The sequence below is a fragment of the Barbatula barbatula genome (genome assembly GCF_947034865.1).
Source record: "Barbatula barbatula genome assembly, chromosome: 19".
NCBI classification, from domain to species: domain Eukaryota; kingdom Metazoa; phylum Chordata; class Actinopteri; order Cypriniformes; family Nemacheilidae; genus Barbatula; species Barbatula barbatula.
In genome coordinates this window covers 1,808,205-1,833,623 of record NC_136782.1, presented here as the reverse complement: position 1 = coordinate 1,833,623, position 25,419 = coordinate 1,808,205, and the positions used below count along the sequence as shown (strand labels likewise).

The 25,419-nt window shown below is 39.7% G+C and overlaps 1 protein-coding gene across 3 annotated transcripts in view; it reads right to left on the bottom strand.

Moving 5' to 3' along the window:
* Positions 1–25,419, bottom strand: part of limk1a (LIM domain kinase 1a) — a 47,172-nt gene that overhangs the window by 8,747 nt on the left and 13,006 nt on the right. Inside the window, exons 1-8 of one of the 3 annotated variants that reach the window (XM_079482146.1) lie at positions 19,737–19,891; positions 13,033–13,171; positions 4,838–4,947; positions 2,863–3,060; positions 2,566–2,671; positions 1,890–2,077; positions 907–1,093; positions 468–554 (exon numbers count right to left, since the gene is read on the bottom strand). In XM_079482146.1, the coding sequence (XP_079338272.1) occupies positions 468–554; positions 907–1,093; positions 1,890–2,077; positions 2,566–2,671; positions 2,863–3,060; positions 4,838–4,947; positions 13,033–13,171; positions 19,737–19,819 (1,098 nt within the window). In that variant the 5' untranslated portion in view covers positions 19,820–19,891. Of the gene's footprint in view, positions 1–467; positions 555–906; positions 1,094–1,889; positions 2,078–2,565; positions 2,672–2,862; positions 3,061–4,837; positions 4,948–8,436; positions 8,661–13,032; positions 13,172–19,736; positions 19,892–25,419 lie in introns of those variants that run through there. The other 2 variants (XM_079482145.1, XM_079482147.1) reach the window with 2 other exon arrangements.

Genomic DNA, 25,419 nt, shown 5'->3' with positions numbered 1-25,419 from the left:
AAATCCTTAATTAATACAAACTATTGAAGAAAATGTCGTATAGTTGTAACCTATGATTAAGAAAGTGTTTTGGTAGCTGGAAGGCATAGTTTGCACTCTACAAACATGTTTTTGCCTTTTCTTCTTTAAAAAAAAGAGCTTCGAAATTTCCCACGGTCAGCATTGTCTCAGCTAGAGACATGTTATTTGCGCATCGGCCAGCAGGTGGCTCACGTGAGTGATCACCAGGAACTACAGTATGATCAAGTGGCTCTCAAAAAGATGTGTTATTATGCTAAAATATTTCAAATTAAAGCACTGTAATCCTGACACAGTATTCCCTTTTTTATCGAATGTAACTCTTATCGGATTACTATGTTTTTTACGTAACTGTAGCTGATTACAGTTACTACTTTTCTGTATACTGATTACCTGACGCTCTGTGTATGCTATAGAGGCGGTCAGTGCTCTGAACACACACTACGCACCTCTTTAAGGAAAGTCCTCTGTGTTTCTTCATCAAAGCGAATGAGCTCCTTCATCACCATCACCTCCCCTGTCTCCCTGTGAGTCACCTGATAATGACAAAAGCCATGATGTCATCAACATGTGTGACCAACACATGTGTCTACTTCATACTGTACACGGTTTACTGCCTGCTGTTTTTTGTACAGGATCAACACGCAACAACAATAGCAGTATGCAGCATGTTTGTCACTTGACCTCGTAATATGCATGTTGAAGTGGCATTCTGTTACACTGGATACAAATAGTGGGACGCCCCCTACTACTGAGCAGGTCTGACCACTGTAGTCGTGTGCATAGTATTCAGTGCTCAGTGCTGTGCTATGGCTGTAAAGGCCTACTGCACATTATTCCATTCATGCAGAAAATTCACAAACACGAAATGCACGAGTGATGTAAAACCTTTATCGCTTGGCCGAAGCAGCCCTTCCCCAGCACCTCTCCATGAATCAGGTCGGAGGCTCTGAATATTCGGTGCATGTGGCTGGACATGACTCGCAGTGACTCTGAACGGCTGATGTCTTTCCTCAGAGACAGTGGTGATGGTGTGTTACTGGAGCTCGGGGATTTGTCAATACTGTAGCTGCGCCTGCAGAAACAACACACATCAATTGTCATTTCATTTACACATAAAATGCAATGTAACATTATTAATTATTAAAAAAGGGCAAATTGCTAATTATGCATACAAACAATGAATGTCATCTTCATTGTACTGGTTTACCTGATCAAGTAATGTTATACCTGATATTGATGTCTGTTTTGAAAAGCTTGATACTTTATTAATGATAATCTTAAATCTAACTATTTTTTTATTTTGCCTTGTTGTGCGCGCACTGTCGAGATTGTGCTGAGGCTGCAGTTTTTGCCAGAGGGGAACTGGATCCCCCGGTTAGGCCTGGTTTCCCTCTGAGGTCTTTTTTCTCCTCCAATGGAGTTTGGGTTCCTCGCCACCGTTTGCATACTGTTTTACACTGTTTACCTGCCCGGGGGGGCTGCTAGAATTTTATAGTTTTATTTCATTAACACTGCATATTGGAATTTATAGTCTGTCTGATATTTGACCTGTGTTTTGACTTGCATAACCTTGTAGTCAATAGTTCTTGTACAGCTTCTTTGTAACGAATTGAAAATTGCCAAAAGCGCTATATAAATAAAGCTTACTTGACTTGAATGTTTCTACTACATGCAACAATCAACCATAATTACATGCAACTAACCATCAAATAAAAACTGCGGTATGGTAAGTAGTCAGTACTTGTTTGTATGTATGCATAGTAGCGAGACACCTTAAAATAAAGTGTAACCATACATAATATATATAATTCAAGATTTCATTTAAGACATTGTTTTAATATGTAGCTGAAGTGAATATTGAGGTTTACGTGATCATGCGTGAGCGTAGGTTATTGATGTCCTGACTCGGGGGTCGTGTGATGGGGGTGATGGGACTGGACCCTTCAGAGAGGGGGGTGGGGCCGTCGGTCTGGTCCATAGAAGGCCCAAGGTCATGTGGATCATGTTCGATAGTTAGCTGCAGCAATCGACTGGTTTCCTGAATAAGCAAATCAATCTGACACAAACACAAACAGTGAACTTCGTGTCAATTTCATGCAAATCCATGAAAATGTTGAATCGACTATGCTTCACTTTTGTTACAGTACTGTTACTGATGGCAGCAAGAAAGTGCTCAAACCCAAATGTTTCATCCCACGGTCACCACTTGCAGTTTATATAAAATTACTAATATATATATATATATTTATTTCGCTTCAAAATCCAAAAAGGTTGATGAAGTAAACTCGTTCCCATTGTAGAGTAATATAGAAAGAAAATCGTTCCATAAACGTTCTTAATTCTCCACAAAAATACCCATCAAACTTTCTATTGACACAGAAGTTTATGGATGTTCTTCATGGCATTTCTACTGCTATAAACTCAAAACAAACGTTGGATTCAGATAAATAAACTAGATTTTGTGATGATAAGTCATTAACCGTGTGAGCAAAGAGGTTTTGCAGGCACCCTTCATAGACAGCTCACTAGGTTTTTCAAGTTTACCTCATCTAGAGGAACATTCTCAATCGGGGTGCCGTTGATCTCAAGGATCCGATCACCGACATGAATAGAGTTCTTCACATCTGGACTGATGCATTCAGAGTCCACCCTTAAACCACAAAGCAAACATGCTCTCAAACCATAAATAAAACACACACATATGAGTAACACAGGAGGCTTTGACAATGTTCAACCTTGCTTCATTTTTACATTTTCAAATAAACATCATTACGTTTGTTTAACAACCAAGTTGAACCCCACAATGTATAGAAACCTGCACAAACACACACAGACACTCACTGTGTGACTCTGACAGTGTGGTTGTGATCGGAGCAGTATCTGTTGGGACTCGGCCCCTGATCGATGGACACGGAAAATCCACGCTTGCCATCGGTGGAGGCGGGAATGGACACCAGAGCGACTGTGTGAGGAATCCTAGAGCACGGAGAGTCGGGCAAGGTCACAGGTGTCACGATGGTCTGATAATAACAGTGACCACTAGAGGGAGACACAGCACATTTATTATCATACAAGCTCTTTTAAAGACAACTGATTTTACCCCAATAGTTAAATAAAGACACTTTTAATTATACATTTATTTATTTTAAAATGCCTTAGAAAAAAACATTTCACGTTATTCTCAGTTAAGAAACATTCGTTTTAGTCTGGGACTGGCCTTAAAGCCTTGTCTGTGAAACCTGGCATAAAACTCTTAAATGGCTTTAGCAATTTTAGCAAGTGTGTTTATATTATTCATTGGATATCTGATCATTTCACGCTCTCTAGTGTAAAAGCTATATTTCCCCACAATATAACACACGACCATATAATCTGGTGGTAAAACTCTAAATGCCTGCCACTGAAGTCAATGCCATTATATGATTGGTAGAAGTGCCACACATGATCCAAGTTAGCTATTTTGACGTTTCAAATGGTAGAGTTGGTCAACTCCATAATATTAAAGTCCCTGTGAACCGGAAGTAGCGTTTGTTTTTACTTCCATATTTTGACGCATTTCCGAGTGAAAGGGAATTTCTAATGAGAAAATAGCGGGCGTGGCTTGTCTTTCTCTGCGATTTGATTGGATGTATAGAAACAGCCGTTGCATTTTAAATAGGAACTGACAGCAGACTGACAGTCGAAGGGGAGGAGTTAACCGATGCTCCGCCTAAACAGTCCAACATAGGTGCATTTTTAAGATTACATGGGAACACACATTTATACAAAAACTGTATAAATGTTGATATGTATAATTTTTTTTTCAAATTGTCACTGTCAGAAAATTCTCATCACATGAGTGCGTGACACCAGTAGAAGATCAAAACTTCAGAGTGTGACCTCTCGGTACAGAAATGTGAAAAAGGAGGAATCACTTGCAGCCTCTTTTGTACCACCGTCTGAACGAATTTCGCATTCTCAAAGTCAAGTCTGACCGCGGCATCAGTCATAAAAGACCAAAACAATCAAATTTACACTTCTGAAGTTTTGGACGATTCATTTTTAGTAACAGTTTTGTTAAACTGTTGTTTTGAGCCTAGTGTTATGCCAGTAGCTTGTCATTTCTGCGCACAAGTAATAATACAGGAATGTATAAATGTGGGAAAACTATTTTCGAGGGCCGTCGAAGGTAATAAAAAGTAATATGAGTTTCGTATTGAGAATGTTAAACTTCATAACGAAACACTACTTTAAAAATTGTTAGAGCGTGGATTATCTGTCCATCAGATGCGTTTGAAAGTTACCTTCATTACTATAGCAGCAGACTCACTGCACATTCTCTCCTCCAATCTTAAAATGATTTTATTTATGAATGTTAAATTCTGTTATTTGTACTAAGCACGTGAGGCTCGTGACGAAGGATTTTGTTTCACAGATCTGGCAACCCTGCCAAGCCGGTCAGTTGACTCTCAAGAGCAAGCTGACTGTGTATGATTATGAAAACATATTTGTTGTTGTGTAAACTCAAACATTATATTTCATACACTAACACATGACAACAATGAAAGGGTATCCAATATTTCGGGAATTTAAATTTTGTGGCATTCTAGCAAACTTTTACGTGTATGTACCTGGACCTTAACACAACATATAGCCTCGCTTGTTTTAACAGTACAGTTTCACGTCAATAAGGCATCCAGAAATCCCCCCATATCACTTCAAACATTTCCTTTCTGTTCTGGCCAGTTTGATAAATGCTGCAAACCCCTGACCATAACACTTCCCGTTCTCACCCTCCGCACAAATGTCACGCTCATCATATCAGCCATGCACTCACCAGTACAGTTTGGAGCGCTCCACCAGAGCGTATGTGTCTCCATCGCCAATAAATGCTCGACAGTTCAGGCACATGAAGCATTCCGGGTGGTACTTCTGTTCTCCAGCAACCTGTAACAGAAAACACATTCACTTGTGTTACAAATATCAAAACATTCAGTGAAGAAAAGGGGCTTTGAGCTTTACAGAATAAGCATGTGAAGTGCTAAGGCATTGTGGTAGAAGATCACGTGAACCTTTATTGATGTGTCTTTGATAGAATCCCTCTGCGATATGCTAATGTTTAGTGTCTCTAAGTCAAGACATGTTTATTTCAATAGTGATTTTTACCATTCGCAAGATTTTAACAAACAGACAATTACATTTACAATATGTTTTAGGCATTTGGCAGACGCTTTTATCCAAAGCGACTTATATAGCATTATCCTGTACATTTTACATAGGTATCTGCAATCCCCTGGGATCCAACACACAACCTTGTGTTGTTAATGCAATGATCTTACCACTGAGCTACAAGAAAGCCTTAACAATAATGTTAAAGACAAGTTTGTACTTTTGTTTTATACATTTTGATGAATGATTAAAGGGGTTTGGGCTTTGTGGTACTAATATTTATTCTCATGTGCCACAAGAAGTCATGACTGGACAACATCTTAATTCTGTAAAGAAAATGTAAATATCAATGGGAATATAATTGCGATATTTTACTCAGAAGAATTTCTATGGGTGATTTTCATACAAGTTCCCAGAACTTTTCACAGTCCCATTTGCGCGTAAGTTTCTTTAAGCGTCTTTGAGACATTGCCACAGTCGTTCTGCATTTGGTCTGTCTCAGTAAAAAAAAATCTTTAAGTTATAATAACTACACTTGATGATGGTGCGCCCAGATCAGTGGAGCATCCTTGGTTGTTTTAAAACAGTAAGCCTGTGCATAGCCATGTCTCACTGGATTCCCTCACTGAAGGGCACTTGAGCAAGGCACCTAACCCCTGATTGCTCTGCAGTAATGTGCCACTGTATAAAACTACTTGTAAGTCGCTTTGGATAAAAGCGTCTGCCAAATGAATAAATGTAAATGTTATATAGCAAGTAATGGAAAAAGGAATGTAAGGAGATGTGAACTGATATTTCCTACTGAAACACTACAGTACAGTACCGGGTTAAAACCCTTTTTGGGGGTACAAATATGAACATGCCTAAGACTTTTGCACATTGTATACAACACTGTGCAAGTGGTTTTAGGAAATTTAGAAAAATCTTATATACAGTATCGTGCCTTTATGAATGGACTGGGGTTAAAGTCGCCCTTTTTTGAAAATGTTAAGTTGTTCCATAATGCTGCGGCGCCCAGAGAGCAGTTGGGGGATTGGTGCCTAGCTGAAGGGTCTCACCTCAGCCATGGTGTTGAAGATGGAGGCGAGTGCTGACCATTCACTCTCCCCACCTACAATCTCCCCACCTCGAACCGGCAACGTTTGGGTTACAAGTCTGTGTCTCTAACCATAAGGCCATGACTGCCTTAATAATTATTCAGCTGTGTTTAAACTTTTAAATAAACCAGTACTGGGCTATTGAACTGCTTACGTTACAAATCTCCTTTTGTTAAATAATACTACTATTAATAATAATAATGTGAATATAATCTTCAGAGGGGAAAATGTGACAACGTTATGCTGTGAGGACACTGTAAGCCCACCTCTTCCTCATATGAGCACCCACCTCAAAAACCCTCAACCAACGCAGAAACATTACATTAACCACACACACGTCACGGTATGAGGAGGTTCTTTCCCCACCCCCTTAATGGAAGACAGTTATACATACATATAAAACTACAAAAACACACCAAACTACAGACGATTAACTTCATAATAACTTCTCATTGGTTCTAACTAGCTGTCAAATGCCTCTCAGATTACTTCAGGTTTCACTTTTGCCATCAAGCACACATTTCACATGTGACTGTAATCTTGGGAAAGAACTAAACTCAAGAAAATAAGAAAGTCCCCTGGAAATTTTGAAATAAGCTTCTGTTCATGCAGGTTAGTTCATGTGATACAAATATACATATTTTTAGTAAATGCACGTGGTTGAGTAACGGGAATCCTATGACAACACTGAGAAGCACATGCTTCCCTTTAGGACAGAAGATATGACTGCATGACACACTCCACTGAGAAAATACAACTGGAAAATCAGTAGAAGTCATGATGGTGAAACAACACAAATGTAGCTCATTTAACTTGACTACGGCTATAAGAATTATGACCCGAAGGCATCATTATGAATGTATGATGGACTGCATCAGTAAACTGTAAACTTCTCACCAATACTTTCTGCCTACATGTGTGTTTTTTTAGTGTGTATAGACATTCATTTGGTCTAGAGCATTGGTTCTTAACCTGGGATCGAACCCCAGGGGTTCGGTGAGTCAGTCTCAGGGGTTCGTGGAGGTCAAGACACACACCCGACTCATATGATTCGTGATGACACACCCCGATTGGCCATCATTGGCGGCAGGTGATCACGCAACATTGCTTGGCCTATCTGTGCTGCAGGGAATTTGGTGCGCCCAGTAGTCGACTTGTGTGATTTCTTTCTTAATATTTTAATCCTTTCATACTAACTATGTCGAGCAAAAAAAGAATTTGGTCAGACGAATATGTACAATATGAATTCACGTGTATAACGGAACGTGATGGGAGTCAGCGTCCTAACTGCATGATTTGCAATGCCAAATTGAGCAATTCTAGTCTAGCACCGGGAAAACTAAGAGAACACTTTTGTTTTTATGGTTTTGTTCTTTAAAACACAGTGATGTTGATGCACGGTTCATTTTGTGCACCAGTAAAATATATACTTATGTTTTTAATTTGAAAAAAATCTTATTTTATTTTTCCAATTAAGAAGGGTTCGGTGAATGCGCATATGAAACTTGTGCGGTTCAGTACCTCCATCAAGGTTAAGAACCACTGGTCTAGAGTATTTTGAATAAGCGTTCGTGTGACCAAGAATAGTGTTCACAAAAAATACACTCAAACCAGCTAACATGAGAAATCATTAGGGAAGGTGTTGCACAAGATAAAGAGCAAAAAAAGAATGTCACCAACAATGAACAGAAGGTTTAATGTGGAAGCCAGAAAGCCTTGTCCAGAGCTGTAACGGGTACAAGTAATAAAAAGCAAGGATGCGTCAATAAAGGCTCGAAGTTCATGGATTGCATACGTGTGATTTCATTAGTTTTCACATTATTTTGTGCAAACATTTATTTATGAAAGTTTCTATTACATCATGTAGCTAACTTTCAACCAAATGAACTTTTTTAAAACAGTGTGTAGATGTAGATCATATATAGAAATCATTTGGCTATAGGCATTAGCTGAGATGTCCTTGTGTCAGACATCACAAATATAAACATACGAGGAGGATAACAGGCCAGTGCGACGACGACCCAGAAAATCAAACCATGAGATCTCAAATAAATGTTTCGAATGAAACGTTTCGATGTAAATGAACGAAAGCAGGAAATTCTAGGGAAGTTTGATCAAACGTAAACAGGGCTGTGCTGTCATGACAGATGTGTGACCGAGAGCCTCTTACCTTCTCTTTCTTCCAGAGCCTCAGACAGCAGAAGCTCCAGTAAAACAGATCCCCGACCATGACAGCCAGTGGCTATAGTACGCAGGTCATTTTAGAGAATGTGGCATGCTCGAATCAAAACACAGCATCAGCAGACAGCGAGACACTCGCTCGGCCCACACGCCCCGCGCTGAGCTCATCACGGAAAGCTCTGTGTCACTCTCTCTCTCTCCATCCTAGTGGGTGATTTCATTTCCTGGTGAGCCCATTCACGTCTGCGCAGACACACACTCACACCTCCCCCACTTCCCCAAGCCCTCCGGCTAACACACAGTCTGAGGAAAACACGGTCAAATCTATAGTCAAGTTACTACCCTCAATGAATGCTACTAGCTATTGACTTCAAATTAACACATACATGTATGCAGGACATTATATACATGTTTTTGTAAAAAACTCAAAACAGCAAAACAATGTAATAAAATATTTTAGGCATATTTTTGTTTCAATATACTTTATAACATAACTCCCCCCAAAACTGGGAGTGTATTCATGGATCCAGCTGTGAGATTCATTGATCCGTGTGATGATTTCTGACCTCATGCCAACAACAGCTGCTCCCTGAAGCCGTCAATCATCACATATCAATAGACCCAAAAGGGCTTTCCATTTTCACATGTGCATGCTGGAATCAAACTTTGGACAACCGACATACAGTGGGTACGGAAAGTATTCAGACCCCCTTAAATTTTGCACTCTTTGTTATATTGCAGCCATTTGCTAAAATCATTTAGGTAAATTTTTTCTCTCATTAATGTACACACAGCACCCCATATTGACAGAAAAACACAGAATTGTTGACATTTTTGCAGATTTATAAAAAAGAAAAACTGAAATATCACATGTTGCTAAGTTTTCAGACCCTTTGCTCAGTATTTAGTAGAAGCATCCTTTTGATCTAATACAGCCATGAGTCTTTTTGGGAAAGATTTCTCACACAGTTTCTCACACCTGGATTTGAGGATCCTCTGCCATTCCTCCTTGCAGATCCTCTCCAGTTCTGTCAGGTTGGATGGTAAACGTTGGTGGACAGACATTTTCAGGTCTCTCCAGAGTTGCTGAATTGGGTTTAAGTCAGGGCTCTGGCTGGGCCATTAAAGAACAGTCACAGAGTTGCTATGAAGCCACTTCTTCGTTATTTTAGCTGTGTGTTTAGGGTCATTGTCTTGTTGGAAGATGAACCTTCGTCTTGAGCACTCTGGAGAAGGTTTTCGTCCAGGATATCCCTGTACTTTGCCGAATTCATCTTTACCTCAATTGCAACCAGTCGTCCTGTCCCTGCGGCTGAAAAACACCCCCCCAGCATGATGCTGCCACCACCATGCTTCACTGTTGGGAGTGTATTGGACAGGTGATGAACAGTGCCTGGTTTTCTCCACACATAACGCTTAGAATTAAGGCCAAAAAGTTATATCTTGGTCTCATCAGACCACATAATCTTATTTCTCACCATCTTGGAGTCCTTCAGGTGTTTTTTAACAAACTCCATGCAGGCTTTCATGTGTCTTGCACTTAGGAGAGGCTTTCGTCGGGCCACTCTGCCATAAAGCCCCGACTGGTGGAGGGCTGTAGTGATGGTTGACTTTCTACAACTTTCTCCCATCTCCCGACGGCATCTCTGGAGCTCAGCCACAGTGATCTTTGGGTTCTTCTTTACGTCTCTCACCAAGGCTCTTCTCCCCCGATAGCTCAGTTTGTCCGGACGGCCAGCTCTAGGAAGGGTTCTGGTCATCCCAAACGTCTTCCATTTAAGGATTATGGAGGCCACTGTGCTCTTAGGAACCTTAAGTGCAGCAGAAATGTTTTTGTAACCTTGGCCAGATCTGTGCCTTGCCACAATTCTGTCTCTGCGCTCTTCAGGCAGTTCCTTTGACCTCATGATTCTCAGTTGCTCTGACATGCACTGTGAGCTGTAAGGTCTTATATAGACAGATGTGTGGCTTTCCTAATCAAGTCCATCAGTATAATCAAACACAGCTGGACTCAAATGAAGGTGTAGAACCATCCCAAGGATGATCAGAAGAAATGGACAGCCCCTGAGTTAAATATATGAGTGTCACAGCAAAGGGTCTGAATACTTAGCAACATGTGATATTTCAGTTTTTCTTTTTTAATAAATCTGCAAAAATGTCAACAATTCTGTGTTTTTCTGTCAATATCTGGTGCTGTGTGTACATTAATGAGAAAAAAAAGAACTTAAATGATTTTAGAAAATGGCTGCAATATAACAAAGAGTGAAAATTTTAAGGGGGTCTGAATACTTTCCGTACCCACTGTAAAGTCTGGTCGACATAAAAGCTTACGCCTGTTCAGATTAAACGATTCCAGCTCTTGTTTAGGGCGATCCATTGTAAAACTCATATGTTTTATCTCTCTCTCTTTATCCTTAGCTGGCATTGTGCTGAAGACGTCTTCATAGCTCATACGCTGCTGTCTGTGCCGATGAACTTCTGACATAATTCACAATTTGCTTCCATTTTACGCGGTCAGTTTATAGGGTCCTGGCTTCCATGAGCGTGAGACGCCGATTTTTGAGGTTACTTTTGACTTGTTTCGCCCACGTCTCTTTGGCACACAGTGGTGCATCTACCACGTTAGTGGTTGTCAGCAGCAGAAACGTTTATACAGTGCATCCGGAAAGTATTCACAGCGCTTCACTTTTTACACATTTTGTCAGGTTATTCTAAAATGGATTAAATTCATTATTTATATTCAAAATTCTACAAACAATCCCCATAAATGACAACGTGAAAGAAGTTTGTACTTTATTACTAATAAAAAAAGCACAGATTATAAATTCAAATTGTTATTAAATATAAATGTGAATATTGATCTGATAGTGTAAATTAAACAAGGTGGATTAAAGTGATAGTTCACACAAAAACGAAAATTCTATCATCATTCACTCACCCTCGTCTTTTCAAACCTGTATGACTTTCTTTCTTCCGCAGAACACAAAATATATTTTAAAGAAATACCTTGTTTTTGTTTTTTTTACAGCAAGATATGCGATATGAAAGCATCTTATATGTATGTGATACAATTTGGGCAAATTCTAAATAATTAACGTTTGAGGTCTTCTTGTAGCTCAGTTGACACAGCAATGTGTTAGCAGGGAATTGATTATGGGATCAATTTCCAGATTATATACCTTGAACCATCAACGTAAATTAATTTCATTGTGGGCTCCTGCAATAGTTCTGTAATGAACATCAGAAGCTTCATCTTCAGATGGGTGTCTAATACAGATGTGATATGTCCATGCCGAGCCATCTTTAATTCACTTATCCCAGGCCAAGAGAGTTCAGTTACTAGGACGACATTGCCTGTGCTCACTAAATCACTCGCTGTGCCCTCTAGACACCAGATGAAGCCTGCATTTAATCCGAAATAGGCCAGATGCTTTATATTTAAAAAACCTGTGGTTGAACCACAGACTCAACCATCAGCTTTATAGTCGACAGAAGCCAACCGAGGGTCTCACAATGAGAAACTATTTAACCAAACCATGCTATGGTCAAACTCGGGTTTGATCTTCCTCACGATCATTAAAGGCCGATTGAGCATTATAGAAAAAGTGTGAGGGCAGGATGCTGTGAGGTATTAAAGATAACAGATGTGTGAAAGCCATTTTAACGTATGTTTTATGAACAGTGTGTGTGTGTGTGTGTGTGTGTGCCAAACATCAACTTTGCGGTATCAACAAATAATATCTGGAGCCCAGATACGAGGCCTTTGCTTCACTAAATATTACAAGTATATTTAATAATCAAGAGACTGTAACAATATCAAGGTTAGATGAAAACCTGAATAAAAGTGTATCACAACTAATAAGCTCTCTCTGTTTTTCATAAACATTTACACAGTAACTTTTAATCAAAGTCACTGAGTGCAGCTGTGACAAGTCAGAGGAGACTTGACCCTCCCGACTGAGTCTGGTTTCTCCCGAAATTCTATCCTTTGGAGCAATGCACATTGTGAAAAGCACTATATCAAATTGAATTGAATTATTATATGTGAAGAACTAATGATACAATTTAATCTGGAGGAGAGGCATGTTATTATTTCATTGTTGATGATAAAATGGCAGCGACTCTTTCTTTACAAAAAAAAGGTTACTTTAGGACATCTGAAACAAAAGAGAAGTGTCTATGTTTATACGTTATTCCTTCTTTCTGTATGTGACCAAATGTTTTTAATTTAAAAGTGTAGTGAACATGCATTTTTTTAATGGCATTCATTTCAGCTTGAAAAGTAGATGGCAAACAATATCTGTGTGATGATTCAGGCAAAACATGCATTTTTAAAAGCTTGTAATTCACACAGTTCTTTTCACGTTAAATACTGACTTTCCTTTCATTGACACAATCTCTGATAGCTGCTCTTTTCACCACAGCACACAAGAAGCGCTGTTTCCTTCATCATGTAAGATAACTGTGTGAATGGAGTATTGTAGAGTTGCGTAACTGGAGCAACCGCTGGACTGTCAGACTGAAAAGAGGATTGTGGAGTGAGAAGAGATGAGACAGGCCGGGTTTCTGATAGGTTTGGACTCACCATGATGAGTCCGGTGGTGATGGGCTCCGAACAGCCATGACACAACTCTCCAAATTTAGCCCAATAGTCCTTCTTACAGAAGAGACGGCCGTCCTTTTCATAATACCAGTGTGACAGGGATGCCCCGCACTCACAGCACCTGCGAAACAACAGTAAGGTCAGAAATCAATGTATTTAAGTCATTAGGAATCAGAGCAGATAGTTTGGTAACCCCAAATATAACAACGTAATCTCATGGCAATTGCTAACTATTTTAAAAAGATCTTATTTGCACATTTTTGTAACCTCCCCAGCCATCGCTCGCCTAGAGCATTCATCTAACTCACCTTTTAAACAAGTCTATTCTGCAATATAGTTAGCTTGTCATACTGCATGATACTGTATTATTTTAGTTCACTTTCTGTGAGCAGGTATAACACTCATTTCACAGTTTGCCGGGATCCCAAGGACACCAGATGCTGTCAGTCCCAGCTCCAGATCTGAACTGATGCTCATGCTTCTGCTGCCTTCTGATGACTACAGCCACAAAATATAGTCAACCAGAGCCAGAATAATATAGGAAAGACCGGACATTTCTTTTTATATCCCCCAATTGAACTTTTCACTCATTTATTTCCGTAGAATCTCATGGCTTACAGTATTCATTCTCTCTGAAGATGCAGCAGTGTTACATATCAAAGGAGAACTGGCTCTCCCGGTTATTCAAGGAGTTCCCTGCTACCGTCACCACTGGATTACTCCTTGGGAGGCTGGTGATTTTGCTTCTGGGCTTTATACTCCGGAAACATCGATATCTTAAATTTAACATGTGCATTTAAAGTTTTTGTTGCTTGCTAACACCCAATTCATGAAACCGTTCACCCATTCATTCTCAAAACTATACACCACCAACCCCACACATAACTTCCTAATTTTGCAACAAGTTCCCATTCAGAAAACACAAACACATAATATAATTAACTGTTAACGTCTAAACTCAAACAGCACACATTTAGCCATCAGTCGACATTCGGTAGCAAAACTAATGACACACCGATTAGAATCTCAGGATAATATCAATAGAAACACAGGTAAATGTGCATCCTATCATCTACAGGGCTTTATACTACTTTATACTACTCAAGAAATGTGTTTAAGCAATTGTGAAAAACTGTAATTCTGAAATACACATTGTATTTGTGGGTGTATTTACGAGTGATTATACAGTATCTTACCATCAGAACAACCTTAATGATTAATAGCACCAGGACAATGGTGCATTTCATCAACATGGCATAAATTTACCTCAAGTAGAAATTATGTGAAGAGTGTCAGGATGACGTCAGGTTGCGATGAACCGCCGCGGTACAATAGCACATGATGAACACATACCAAGTGCTGGGAAACTCTTAACATCACCAGAATTACATGACTATATAATCCTTCTTGCGTCATATATGTGTGATGTCACAACACTAGCCAGAGGCTAATATCTCTGTCTATCTGTCATTTCCGTCCATTAGAGACAGTACGGATAGATTGGATCAGACCCATGGGGAGTCAAACTCTTTAATGACCATCTGGCTCTCAATGACCTCTGAACTGTGATAAAGCCAAATAACCAAAGTTCATCCTAAACTACAGCAAACCCTATAGCTGGGCATCTTAACTCACACAGCAGTCAGGGGTGGGTCAGTGTTTTCTCAGGAAGGTGTGGTATAATGTAGACAGCTGAAATCAGCAAGCAGGAAACTCATAGAGGAACTCGGGTCAAAGTGTTACCCCATTCATGCACAACAATGAAATTCAATAACAATGACCTCACACACTTGACAAAGCAGGTTAAATACTATAGCAAACCATGCAGTTCCTTATCTGCACATGCTTAAAAACCGAGCTATAAAAAAAGCAGGTGAGTCTGAATGATTGTTTCCCACTGTAACGCATATCACGTCACAAATGTTGTCAATAGAACTTACATTAAGTCTGTAATGTTGACCCTATATGAGACACTGTAAAACAGATGCTTTACTAAGCAAATACCAATAACATGACCTTCTGCCAATTCAGTGCAAATAAAAGGAGGACACGTTAGACTGATTTCTGTCTACTAAACCCTATTAGATCATCTCAATCAGGAAAGTGTCCGGCTGGTGAAAAGAATTCTGGGTAATCTTCGTCATGGTCCCTCAGGGAGAGCTAGAGATGAAAAGCACAGACCAAAAGGGGGGAGAGGTTGACACATGTCTCAAACCTTTTAATAGAAATATCCTCTAGATGATTCACTCCATTTACAGCAATTCAGCCAACTTGGCAAACAGCTGACGTTCAAGTTGTTGCGATAGCGTTTACTTCTAAAGGTTAACATGTACATCAGAGCTTTTGGCATTAGAAAAATGTAGGGTGGGACTTGATTTCATCCTTCCGGATTTAATTGGATTGTTGGCAGTTGGAAGCCCGGACATTGGACACTACATACAATCTCGCCCTCAGGCCGAGAACTAGTCGTGCAGAGAAGAGAAGTCGTTTAGAGAGGGAGGGGAAGTTTTAGATTTTAAATGAAAGATTATGAAAGCACGTGACCTGCAAGAATAGATCATGTAGCCACAAAGCTTTTATATCACTAGAATCAAGTTTGTTTGGAGGTGGAGCGAATGTGAAAACATTTTTGGGTGGTTTGGTTAACCTTGTCAGAGTATCAGTTTCACCACCCAAACGTCTAAAGCAGACATGTTCACCAGGGAATGTTTGTTATTTCTCACAAAGGCTCATTAAACTCAATAAAGTCAGCATGACAAAATGAAAGTGATGTTAGCCCTGTAATGCTGGAGGGGGGATTTGCCAAGGAATTGCTATTCAGTCCCTAGGGGGTTTTAGGGGGTTGCCAGAGCATCAGGTTCCTCCATCAACGCCCAATATTTTATCATGTCTCTTAAAACAATATTACATCATTAATGTATTCATTCTTTTCAAAAACATACTTTATGTGCATCTCGTAAATATAATTTTCTGTCAGTTCAAGTCAAGTGTACCTAAATGTATAAGTTGGTCTATGCTTGTTCTCAATAAATCTTAAAAGTATAAAGAAGTATTATTGGCTTATAGTTGTGTTTATTATTTTAATGGAGCATGTTTTTTATAGTTTTACATCTTATAAACACTGGGAAACATTTATCAGTCTTCCTCCTCAACATAACACATGCTGTCATCAGGGTGGTCCTTTACTACTTGAGTGTTTAAAGACGTCCAATGAAAATGAGAGGGAATCTTCATTGACATGATAGGCTGGAGAAAACACAGTTAACCCTGTCAGTGCTGAACAGAATCCCAAACAGCATACAAGTTCAGCAAACATTTCTTACACTGCATGTTTCTGATATACAGATTTACTGAAAAGCAGTATACTGCAGCTTTTGTTCGGTGTCTTGTTTAGGTTCTTATAGACGGCAGACATCTATACTGCTTGTGAGAACACAGTTTTGTGCCAGCAGTCTCTTTGTGCTTACTAAGTCCTTCCCAGAAAGCAATGCTTCAGTGCCTAATCTGAAAGTGTGAAGAATGAATTTTCTTCTTAGTTTGACCAAGACACAAACAAGATCTTGATAGTATGTATATAAAATTAATAATTATAAAAACAGTTGCCAGTGTATTACAGTGTATTAAAGTGCAGCGCAAGACATCTGAAATGCTGTGGGCGGGAAGAGCGCAGGGAGCGTGACAAATTTCTTAAGGGGACTCCGAGCTCATGTTGATCTTTTTTCTATTTTATAGAAATGTTTGTTTGTCAGTTACGATTTATTCACCCAAAATTATGATGATGATAGTCTGTAAGTAAAGACACTGTGCTAATGCTACACTCTTAAAAACTAAGGTGCTTAAAAAGGTGCTTTTTGTTGTGTTTGGACAGAATTTTTGTTTGGAAGAACCTTCTTGAAGGAACACTTAAGCTCTCGGAGGCAGGGTCTAAACCAGCAGGATAGGAGCGGCCGTGACGTAGGCAAAAACTGATTGGCCGAACTTCTCTTGTTAGTTGTTGTTTGGCGGACAAGCTTAAAGAGTAACTATTACGGTTGCTGAGTCCGAATTACACAATTTCAGTAGATGCGTACTCAACGGGGCTAAATGGGTATGTACGGTTTTACCTGAATGGGTGTAGTATGAATATGATCTGCCTTTGTCCGCCATTTTACCCTGGAAGGTTTAATGACAAGAGTTATCACTCGCCACTGAGAAACATCGTGCTCCAGTCGTGCTGGAGTTTCTTGTTTCTTCGTCAGACTCGGCCTCAGACTGCTATCTATACACTGTATATAATATCCAACGACCTGTAAACCGTCATCAGTAATGATGATAGGCATTCCATTTGTGACACATGATGAACAGGTTTGACCAATCACAACAGATTACACCATCTAACCAATCACATGACACTAGGCTCGCAGATAGGAAGGGATTAGACGGATGAATCGGGGTGAGCCATCCTGGAATTTCTCACCTACTCTTTTATGAATACTAAGGATTCGGACACACTGCACGTCCAAAACTCGCTAGAAAAAGTGCACCAGCCGAGAAATTCTCCACTACTGTGGTTTCGGACATACCATTTGTTCGCCTACAGCTTTTCCCCTTCTATATAGCATGGCATGCGATCGGTTTCGGACTCAGCCAATGTCCTTAAAATTGCTTTTCTTGCGGTGTGTAATGTTGCTGTGTGTGAATGCAAGTAGTCTGCCAAGTTGTAAAGCTGAATGTTAACGAATAACAAAGTTATTGGCTTGAGAAAAAAGAAGTCGACTCTGAATCACGCGAATATTTCAGTTCCAGGTCAGATTTGCCCGCCTACGTTCCATTTGCAACACTACACGCGGTAGACCAATCACAGCAGGCTAGAACACTTCTTCAGATATTAAAGGTTCTTTATGGAAACATTTAGACAAAAAAGGTTCTTCTATGGAGTGTAGCTTCTTTTGCTTGGAGAAACTTTAAGCAGAAATCATGGTTTTTATATAGCAAACAATTTGGGTTGTTTTTCAAGTCACACCAGAGGTATTCAGCCGGGATGTATTTTTAACCCTTGCCTTATGCACAGAGACATTGTCATGTTGGAATAAAGTGTAGCATTAAGATTTGTATTCATGAAAATAACTAAAGTTGTCGAAGCTGTTTTTTGGAAGGGGGTGTCCCAATGCTTTTGTCCATATACTGTAACTCATATTTCACCTTAAGCTGCTCCGCCTTCCGCCATTCTTCTCCATGCGAGACTGTTTACATCGGAGTGTGCGTGCGTATGGCGCTTATGCAACATGCATGCAGTAATATTTTAGCCGGTAAGAAGAGGCACATTATTTTTCACTGTAACCAGAAATTGACCGATTCTGCGGTTTGCTTTGTGTTTGAATAAGGAACCTTTTCTGTCTGACACCTTTCTGGATGTTGCCCTCAATGTTTCTGGCACAATCATATAAATACATGTTTCTTCCGGTTTTTCAGCTGCAAACACAGTAAATCTATGCAATCTGTCCAATGACATGAGTCCTTTTTGTTAAACACTGACAGTTGGGTGGAAAAAAACAGAAGTGAGAGGACAATGCACACCCCTTTAACTGCTCATCAGATTAACAATAATCATATACACTCAAAATAAAGGTGCTATACTATGCCACAGAAAGAAAACATCAGAAAGTTGTCAAACAGGACAAAACGTGTGTTTGACTCTACCCACCTAAAGAGAAGCGATGAAATTAAAGCATATCAGGCATAAGATAATAAATTCACAAGAGCAAAGAACTAGGCCAAAAATTAAGGTGCTTAAAAGGTTCATCACATCGATGCCATAGAAGATTTATTTGCCACATAGAACCTTTTTGAAACAGAAAGGTTATTCAGATGTTCAAGGTTCTGTATGGAACCAAAATGTTCTTTTATGGCATCAAAGAACGATTTGAAGCACCTTTGTTAAGAGTGTATGGTCACAGGTAATGAAATAGAAAGAGTATGTTGTATCTACTCCTTTTTTAGATTTGATTAATGTTGATTTAGAACAGACCTTTGGGTTTCTGATTGCTGGTCTGTGCGATTCATCGTAAATGGATTTTTAGATTTTGCCTTCCAACGATTATGAAAACAAGACAATCCAGGTAAACTGTTTGCCGCATTCTGTCCAGCACATATTCCATTCCTTCACACTGAACTCTGTCGGTTTTGTCAAATTAATGTACAGTGTACAGACAAAGAAAATGCAAAGATGGCGTACGATGGAGCCATCCATATGTCATGGTTGGTAAGGTTTCATCCACAAATTGTTCAAATAATGCATTTGACTTTGCTAAAAGGTTTAAGCCTTATACAAATATTGTAGTTATCGGATATTTAAAATAATTTTTTTTATTGCTCATCAAGTGCACGACCATCTCCTCCCCAGTGTAGCACTGAATAAACATGAATACACATCATAGGGTATGTTGAAATATTTAGAACGACTAACTAAAATGTCTCATCTCTAAATCAGTGTTTAACAGCACCTTTAAAACCTGTTCGTGATGGAGACGAGGTTTTTTTACTGTGTTTGTGCTCTCTGGCTTATTATAATAACAATATTCAGAATAACCTTAATACAGAGTCTGTTAATTTTGGCTATAAAGACCCTACGTGAAAGTGCTCACTCACTTTTGCCCGACCCCCAAAAAATTGCAAAGCGATTTCCAAACACAGGAACACATACTTACATTCTGCCCTTGAGGCGACGGTAGCGCTGATGTCTGCAGGAGATTAAGCGGACTACTTTGTGGGCTTCTGGAAGAACGCTCATGTTAAAATAATCTCGACGATTAGCTGAAAGCAGAAGCAGCTAGACCTCTCGCTCGCTCTGTCATCTAAGGCTGTGTTCGGGTTGTTATTTGATCATTTCCTGTTCTCTGCGCACACTTACAGCTTCATGGGAGCCAATGTGACCCTATGACACAGACTTCATCCCCTCCCTTCACCTCTCTCGCGTGCAGTCACTAAAGATACAACTGACCAAAAAGTGCAAATGTATACCATAGCAGTCTCACAGTATTCTTTGTACTGAATCCAGGAGTTTAATGAAGTTATATATGCGTCCAATGGTCGCATTTTGCGACTAGTTTTTGAGACAACACAAGCTATTTTTTCAACTACTTGCGCATGCGCGACCAGGCAATTAAGATTTTTTTTCTTGTTGTTATATCCATTGTGAAAAGTCAAGTATATACTTTTTCATACAAAATAACATTTTCCGTTGTTTCAAATGAATTCAGTAGCACTTAAAGCTTCTCTGTAGGCTCTTCCTCTTTTTAAACGATGAGCAGAACTAAACCACGGTCACCTTAAATGCATAGACAGGTAGGTTTTTAAAACCATTTTAACACATTTACACATACTTACATTTGTGAACAAACATAAACGCATTACGTAGTTTTTCCAATATTTTAGCATAGAATCAACAAAAAAGTCTGCATATTCTGTATGACCCTGCTATTGTGTAATGTCATATCCCTCTGAAATGAAAATAAAACTGTACATTGTCTCTTTATGTGAGTCAAGTCTATTTATTATCAAAGTATTTGTCAGTAATACAGTTATTTCCGGGAAAATTGTCAATAATTGCATTGCAGGCTGATTTAAGGTGTCCCTGAATTTTTTAACTTCTTAACGCTCTTAAAAATGTAGTCAGGGGCCACAATGCCCCTAGCAAAAAAAGTTAGTCTGGAGTCCTGCAGTTTGTGGAAAACATTCAAAGAATAGATCTAGCTTGTAAAAAGTCAACCTACCTTGCTCTGCGATGCCGAAATGCCATCAGATTGGTTTTTCTAAGTCTCTGGGATCAACACAAAATATATGTCTGAGAGAAGTCCTGTAAAAGGATGAAATGACGCTACATGTGTAGTTCCTTATGTAGTTATAGATTGGTTTCAGGTCAGGTGATCTGACCCTCAATGAACGTGTTTCTCTGTTAGTCTGACTGTCTATCTAGTGTCTATTAGTGGTTATATCTTGCATTACTTCCCCGGTCACGTTGGGAAGTGTGCTAGTGCAGAGAACAGCAATTTCAAAACTAAACCTTGATGTTTGCTCGCCAGTAGGGATGGGCGTAAGTACCCGAATAGTCAGTAGTGCTGGGTATTATGACCATAATTTAATATAACAATATTTTCCACATTTAAACAGGATTCCTTGTACATGGCTGTATTTTTTAAACCACATTTTCTACTGATTGAGAGAGGAAATACTGTAGTTGATTGACTTAAAATGCCGTTTAATACTGTCATGGTGAGTGAATATTGTAGAAAAATTCCACATCAGTATTATACAGGTTTTTAAGTCCCACAACATGATGGCGTTTATAAAGAGGTTGTACCGGTGTTGCCAACTTGGTCAACTTTGTCGCAAAATTTTGCGACTTTTCAAACCCCTTTTGCAATTTCTTTTCCTTACTTTCTGAATAAGCCTCGGCGACTTAGCAAAACATTCTACTTTACTTCTACTGCCTCACGAGAGTGAGTTTTTGCCTTCCCAGCGCAGCACCACCTATCTCTGTCTACTCTGTTCATTGAGTGGCAGGGAGAAGCCCAGACTTCAGACCACCCAGACACGAGAATGAGATACGATGAATGATGACGATATCTGACAACATTAAGTGATTTTTCGGGCAGGCTTTGGCTACTTTCCATTGAGAATAGTTCTCAATGGAGAATATGAGACTCTTCATGCTTCCTGATTCCTTCACTTCATCATAAGTCAAAATACTGAACCTTTTAATTGTGCAAATTTCACAAGCAACTTGTAACTACACAATGTAAACAATCCCCTTCCCCTATAATAAATGCTAAGTGTTAACAACAGAATAGCAAAGGGGTTCCCTATCAAAAGCTACTCTTGATGCTGCATTTCAAATGCTATGGGAGAACATTCTTTGTTCGACCGGTTGTGAAGGACGTGTCAACACGTCAAGAATTGGCTATAAATAACCTTGGCAGGTGACGTGGCTAATTACCCCTGCACCTGTAGGTTATAAATATATGTGAAGCATCCCTTGTTTCAGCAGGGTTGGAGAGCGTATCCTAGGGGCATTCCTCTCACAACACTAAGGCACTTGACAAGCTTCTCGGGGCGGTGACAAATGCGGTCGACTGTCTCAAGCTCGACTGGCCGCAGGAATTGATTGAGATGCCGTTTTCAGAACTACGCCGGGCAACAACTTTGTCTCTCCTTGTGCCATCAGCCGTTCTATGGCTGCTTTGGTCACCACAGAGAGACATCTGTGGCAAAAACTCACGGGCATCAAGGACAGGGACTGGGTGTTCCTCCTTGATGCCCCAATCTCACCTTCCGGACTGTTTGGTGATGCAGTCGACACCGAAGTCACCAGGTTCCGGGAGGCGACGCGCCATGAGGAGGCGTTTGTCAAGTATCGCACCCACCGTGCCCAAGCATCTGGAGTGGCGGCAACCCTCTCCGGACCAGGCACACAGTCTCAAGTGGGTCCGGTCTACCTGAGGTGTGAGGTACCCTCAGGTCGCCTTAGGAGGGCCGGACCTGAAGCCTTTCATCTCTTCCAAGAAGAGGTCCTGAGATTTGTCTGCCCGGCTCTTTGGGGGTGTGCCCCTCAGGGTATTAAATACCAAGAGAAATTAGAGGATTCTCCCTGGCACCTCCACAGGGCCGCTTTGCAATCTCCGCCGTTACCAGCATTTTTCGGGACAAGTTAAAAATGTGGACAATCAAGATGATTGTGTCTCAAATTCAATGTCACGACTAGTTCGTTACGAACGATCTCAGAGATGTATACTTTCACATAGAGATTTTGTCACAACACAGAAGATATATTGTCCAGCACTAGCGATCGGCCATTAAAACGATGATTGTGTGGGTCTAAAAAAAATGTTTTACATACAACTATTTTCTTTCATTCTGATTTGTTTTGCTGGCATTTCGGGCGGTAGCCTGCAATTTGATTGGTTTGTGTTGTGAGAGGTTGCGGTCCAGAGTCAAACCCAGAGTGAAAGGGGGAAAATGAGATGAGTGACGACTCACCTCAACCTGATATTTCTTTTAAATGTTCACTGTTTTTTCATTTACATTTTAGCCTTTGTGATGTCAATGACCACATGGATCAGTGCTTAAAAATACCCTAGTAACCTCGTTGAACAACACAGCGACCACTCACAATATCCCTTTAACACTGTGCAACCAGATTATCATAGTAACAACACCAAATCAGCATTATTTATAATCTTTTCCATGAACACTTCGTGGGCAGACAGAGAATGTGCACTTTATATTTTATTAAAATTGCCTCCTTAGGGGCTGTGTCCACCAAGCCATTTCTGTCGGTGTACAGTGTGTTTTTTCAATTGTTTCAAAGCATTGTTTTTTTCAAGCTCTGAGTATCAAACTAACCAATGCCTCTCAGCTTGAAAAAAAGTGCAGTTCAAGCTCCCATTATTGGCGATTTAAGCCAAGTGATACTGCCTTGGTGGATCTGAAGCCTTTGGATAAACTGCTAAGTTGTTTTCCTACTTTTTGGGCTGAGAATCGAGTGATTTTGGCCCCTGCTGAGGGTTTGAGTAAAACAATGAGCATGAGAGTTATTTTCCTATGATATTAAAATACCACTTACATTCTCCAAGGAAAACAGTGTTTTTCCACCCAAGGGACAGCGAGCAGCGCTGCAAATAAGCCAAGCTGTTTTCCACTAGCGGACCCATTTTTTCTTTGTTTCTAAAGCTGATACATTCTGCTGTTAATCTAGTTTGCATCTGGATAGGAGTTAACAGAATTTTTAAATGTTGATTTTGTATTTCGCAGATTCCTTTAAACCACAGCCTTTAATCATGAAATCCACAACCAAAAATCTGAGTTACCCAACAGAACAACAAATCACATTGACATCCATAAAAAAACTAGAATCTGGACTTCCTTTCCTGCGTTACACTGAAGCCAGGCTGTTAACATTAACCATTATGCTTTTTTGGCTGAAGATATATGTATGCTTTACAACTAAACAACCTTATTGTAAAGTGTTACCTGAAAGTGTTAAACAAATATAAGTTTATTCATCAAGTCTTAAAACTCGGGTTAATTCATGGAGGTCTGTCAGATGATGTGGGCAAGGCTGAAGAAAATGTTGCTTATATAAAACAAAACACATTAACCAAAAAATTCTCATAATTGGAGAAGTGGATCTGCAATGTTTGGAGAAAAACATAAAATAAGAAATGATCTAAGATCATAAGGCTTGAAGCTTGTGAGGACAATGAGAAAAACACCTGCTTTCAAAGCCACACCGTGGCGACTGTTGCTTCAACACGACCCATAGGGAAGGGGAGGACTGCAGCTTAAAATATTAGGGAAGTTCAACTTCTGCATTAGCTTAGAAGTTTGTGACTTTCTGACCATTTACAATGTGACGCATACAATTTCTTGCGACAGCACTGTTGTCAAGGAAGAGATGATAACATCTTAACTAGGCTTTGCATAGCCAGTTTTCTGAATGTCAGCATAAAGCATAATCCACTTTGTATCTTATAACGGCCAAGACCTGTCACTTAGTTTTGAATTGGAATAAGTGTCGTCTATTTGAATAACGAAAAGTCGACTAAAAGGGGGCAGCCCTACGTTCATTCATTCTCTTATTTACACATACTGTGCACATCCCGGGCGCAGAATGATGCACTTAATACATCCACCTTGACACGCACAACGCACCTTCTTCTGAGGTTCACAACAGTTACTACACAAAGGTAAGCGATATTTTATATGTTTAACAAATAGTGCCTTGCCTTCTTCCAACAGGTTTGAAAACAGACTTATTGTGTGTGAATGATGCGTTTTACCCAGACCGCTACCAATGCTTGAATCTAAGACACCCATCAGAGATTAGCAACTCCAGTAAAATACCATCCTTTTAAACAAAACTTTTATATAGTCATTAAGCAGGATAATTAAAACATTGTAACATTTTGGATAGAGAAGCATCCTGACTGTCACCGAACACTAGAGTATGCTGAATGGAAAGTGACAGCATTATCGGAACTTAAAGATCTTTTGTTTTCTCCTCACATAAAGCTATTGCATGACATAAGAAAATGGTCAGAACTGGGTGATACCCATCAGTTTTCAAAGCAAACAGATTGCGATAATGACAAGAAACGGGATGGCCAACAACTTTCTTATGCTTAATCCAGAGGTTAAATATAACACCAAATGCAAGTAAACATAAAAAAGTAGAGTGCAACATATTCTTCAATGGTTGTCTGGTTATGTTTCATCCACAGTTAAGAATCTGGGTGTGTTTCTAGATAACAATCTGTCATATGATAAGTCACATAGCAAATGTGTGTACAACATTCTTCAATCTTAGAAACATATCTAAACTGCGGCTAATGC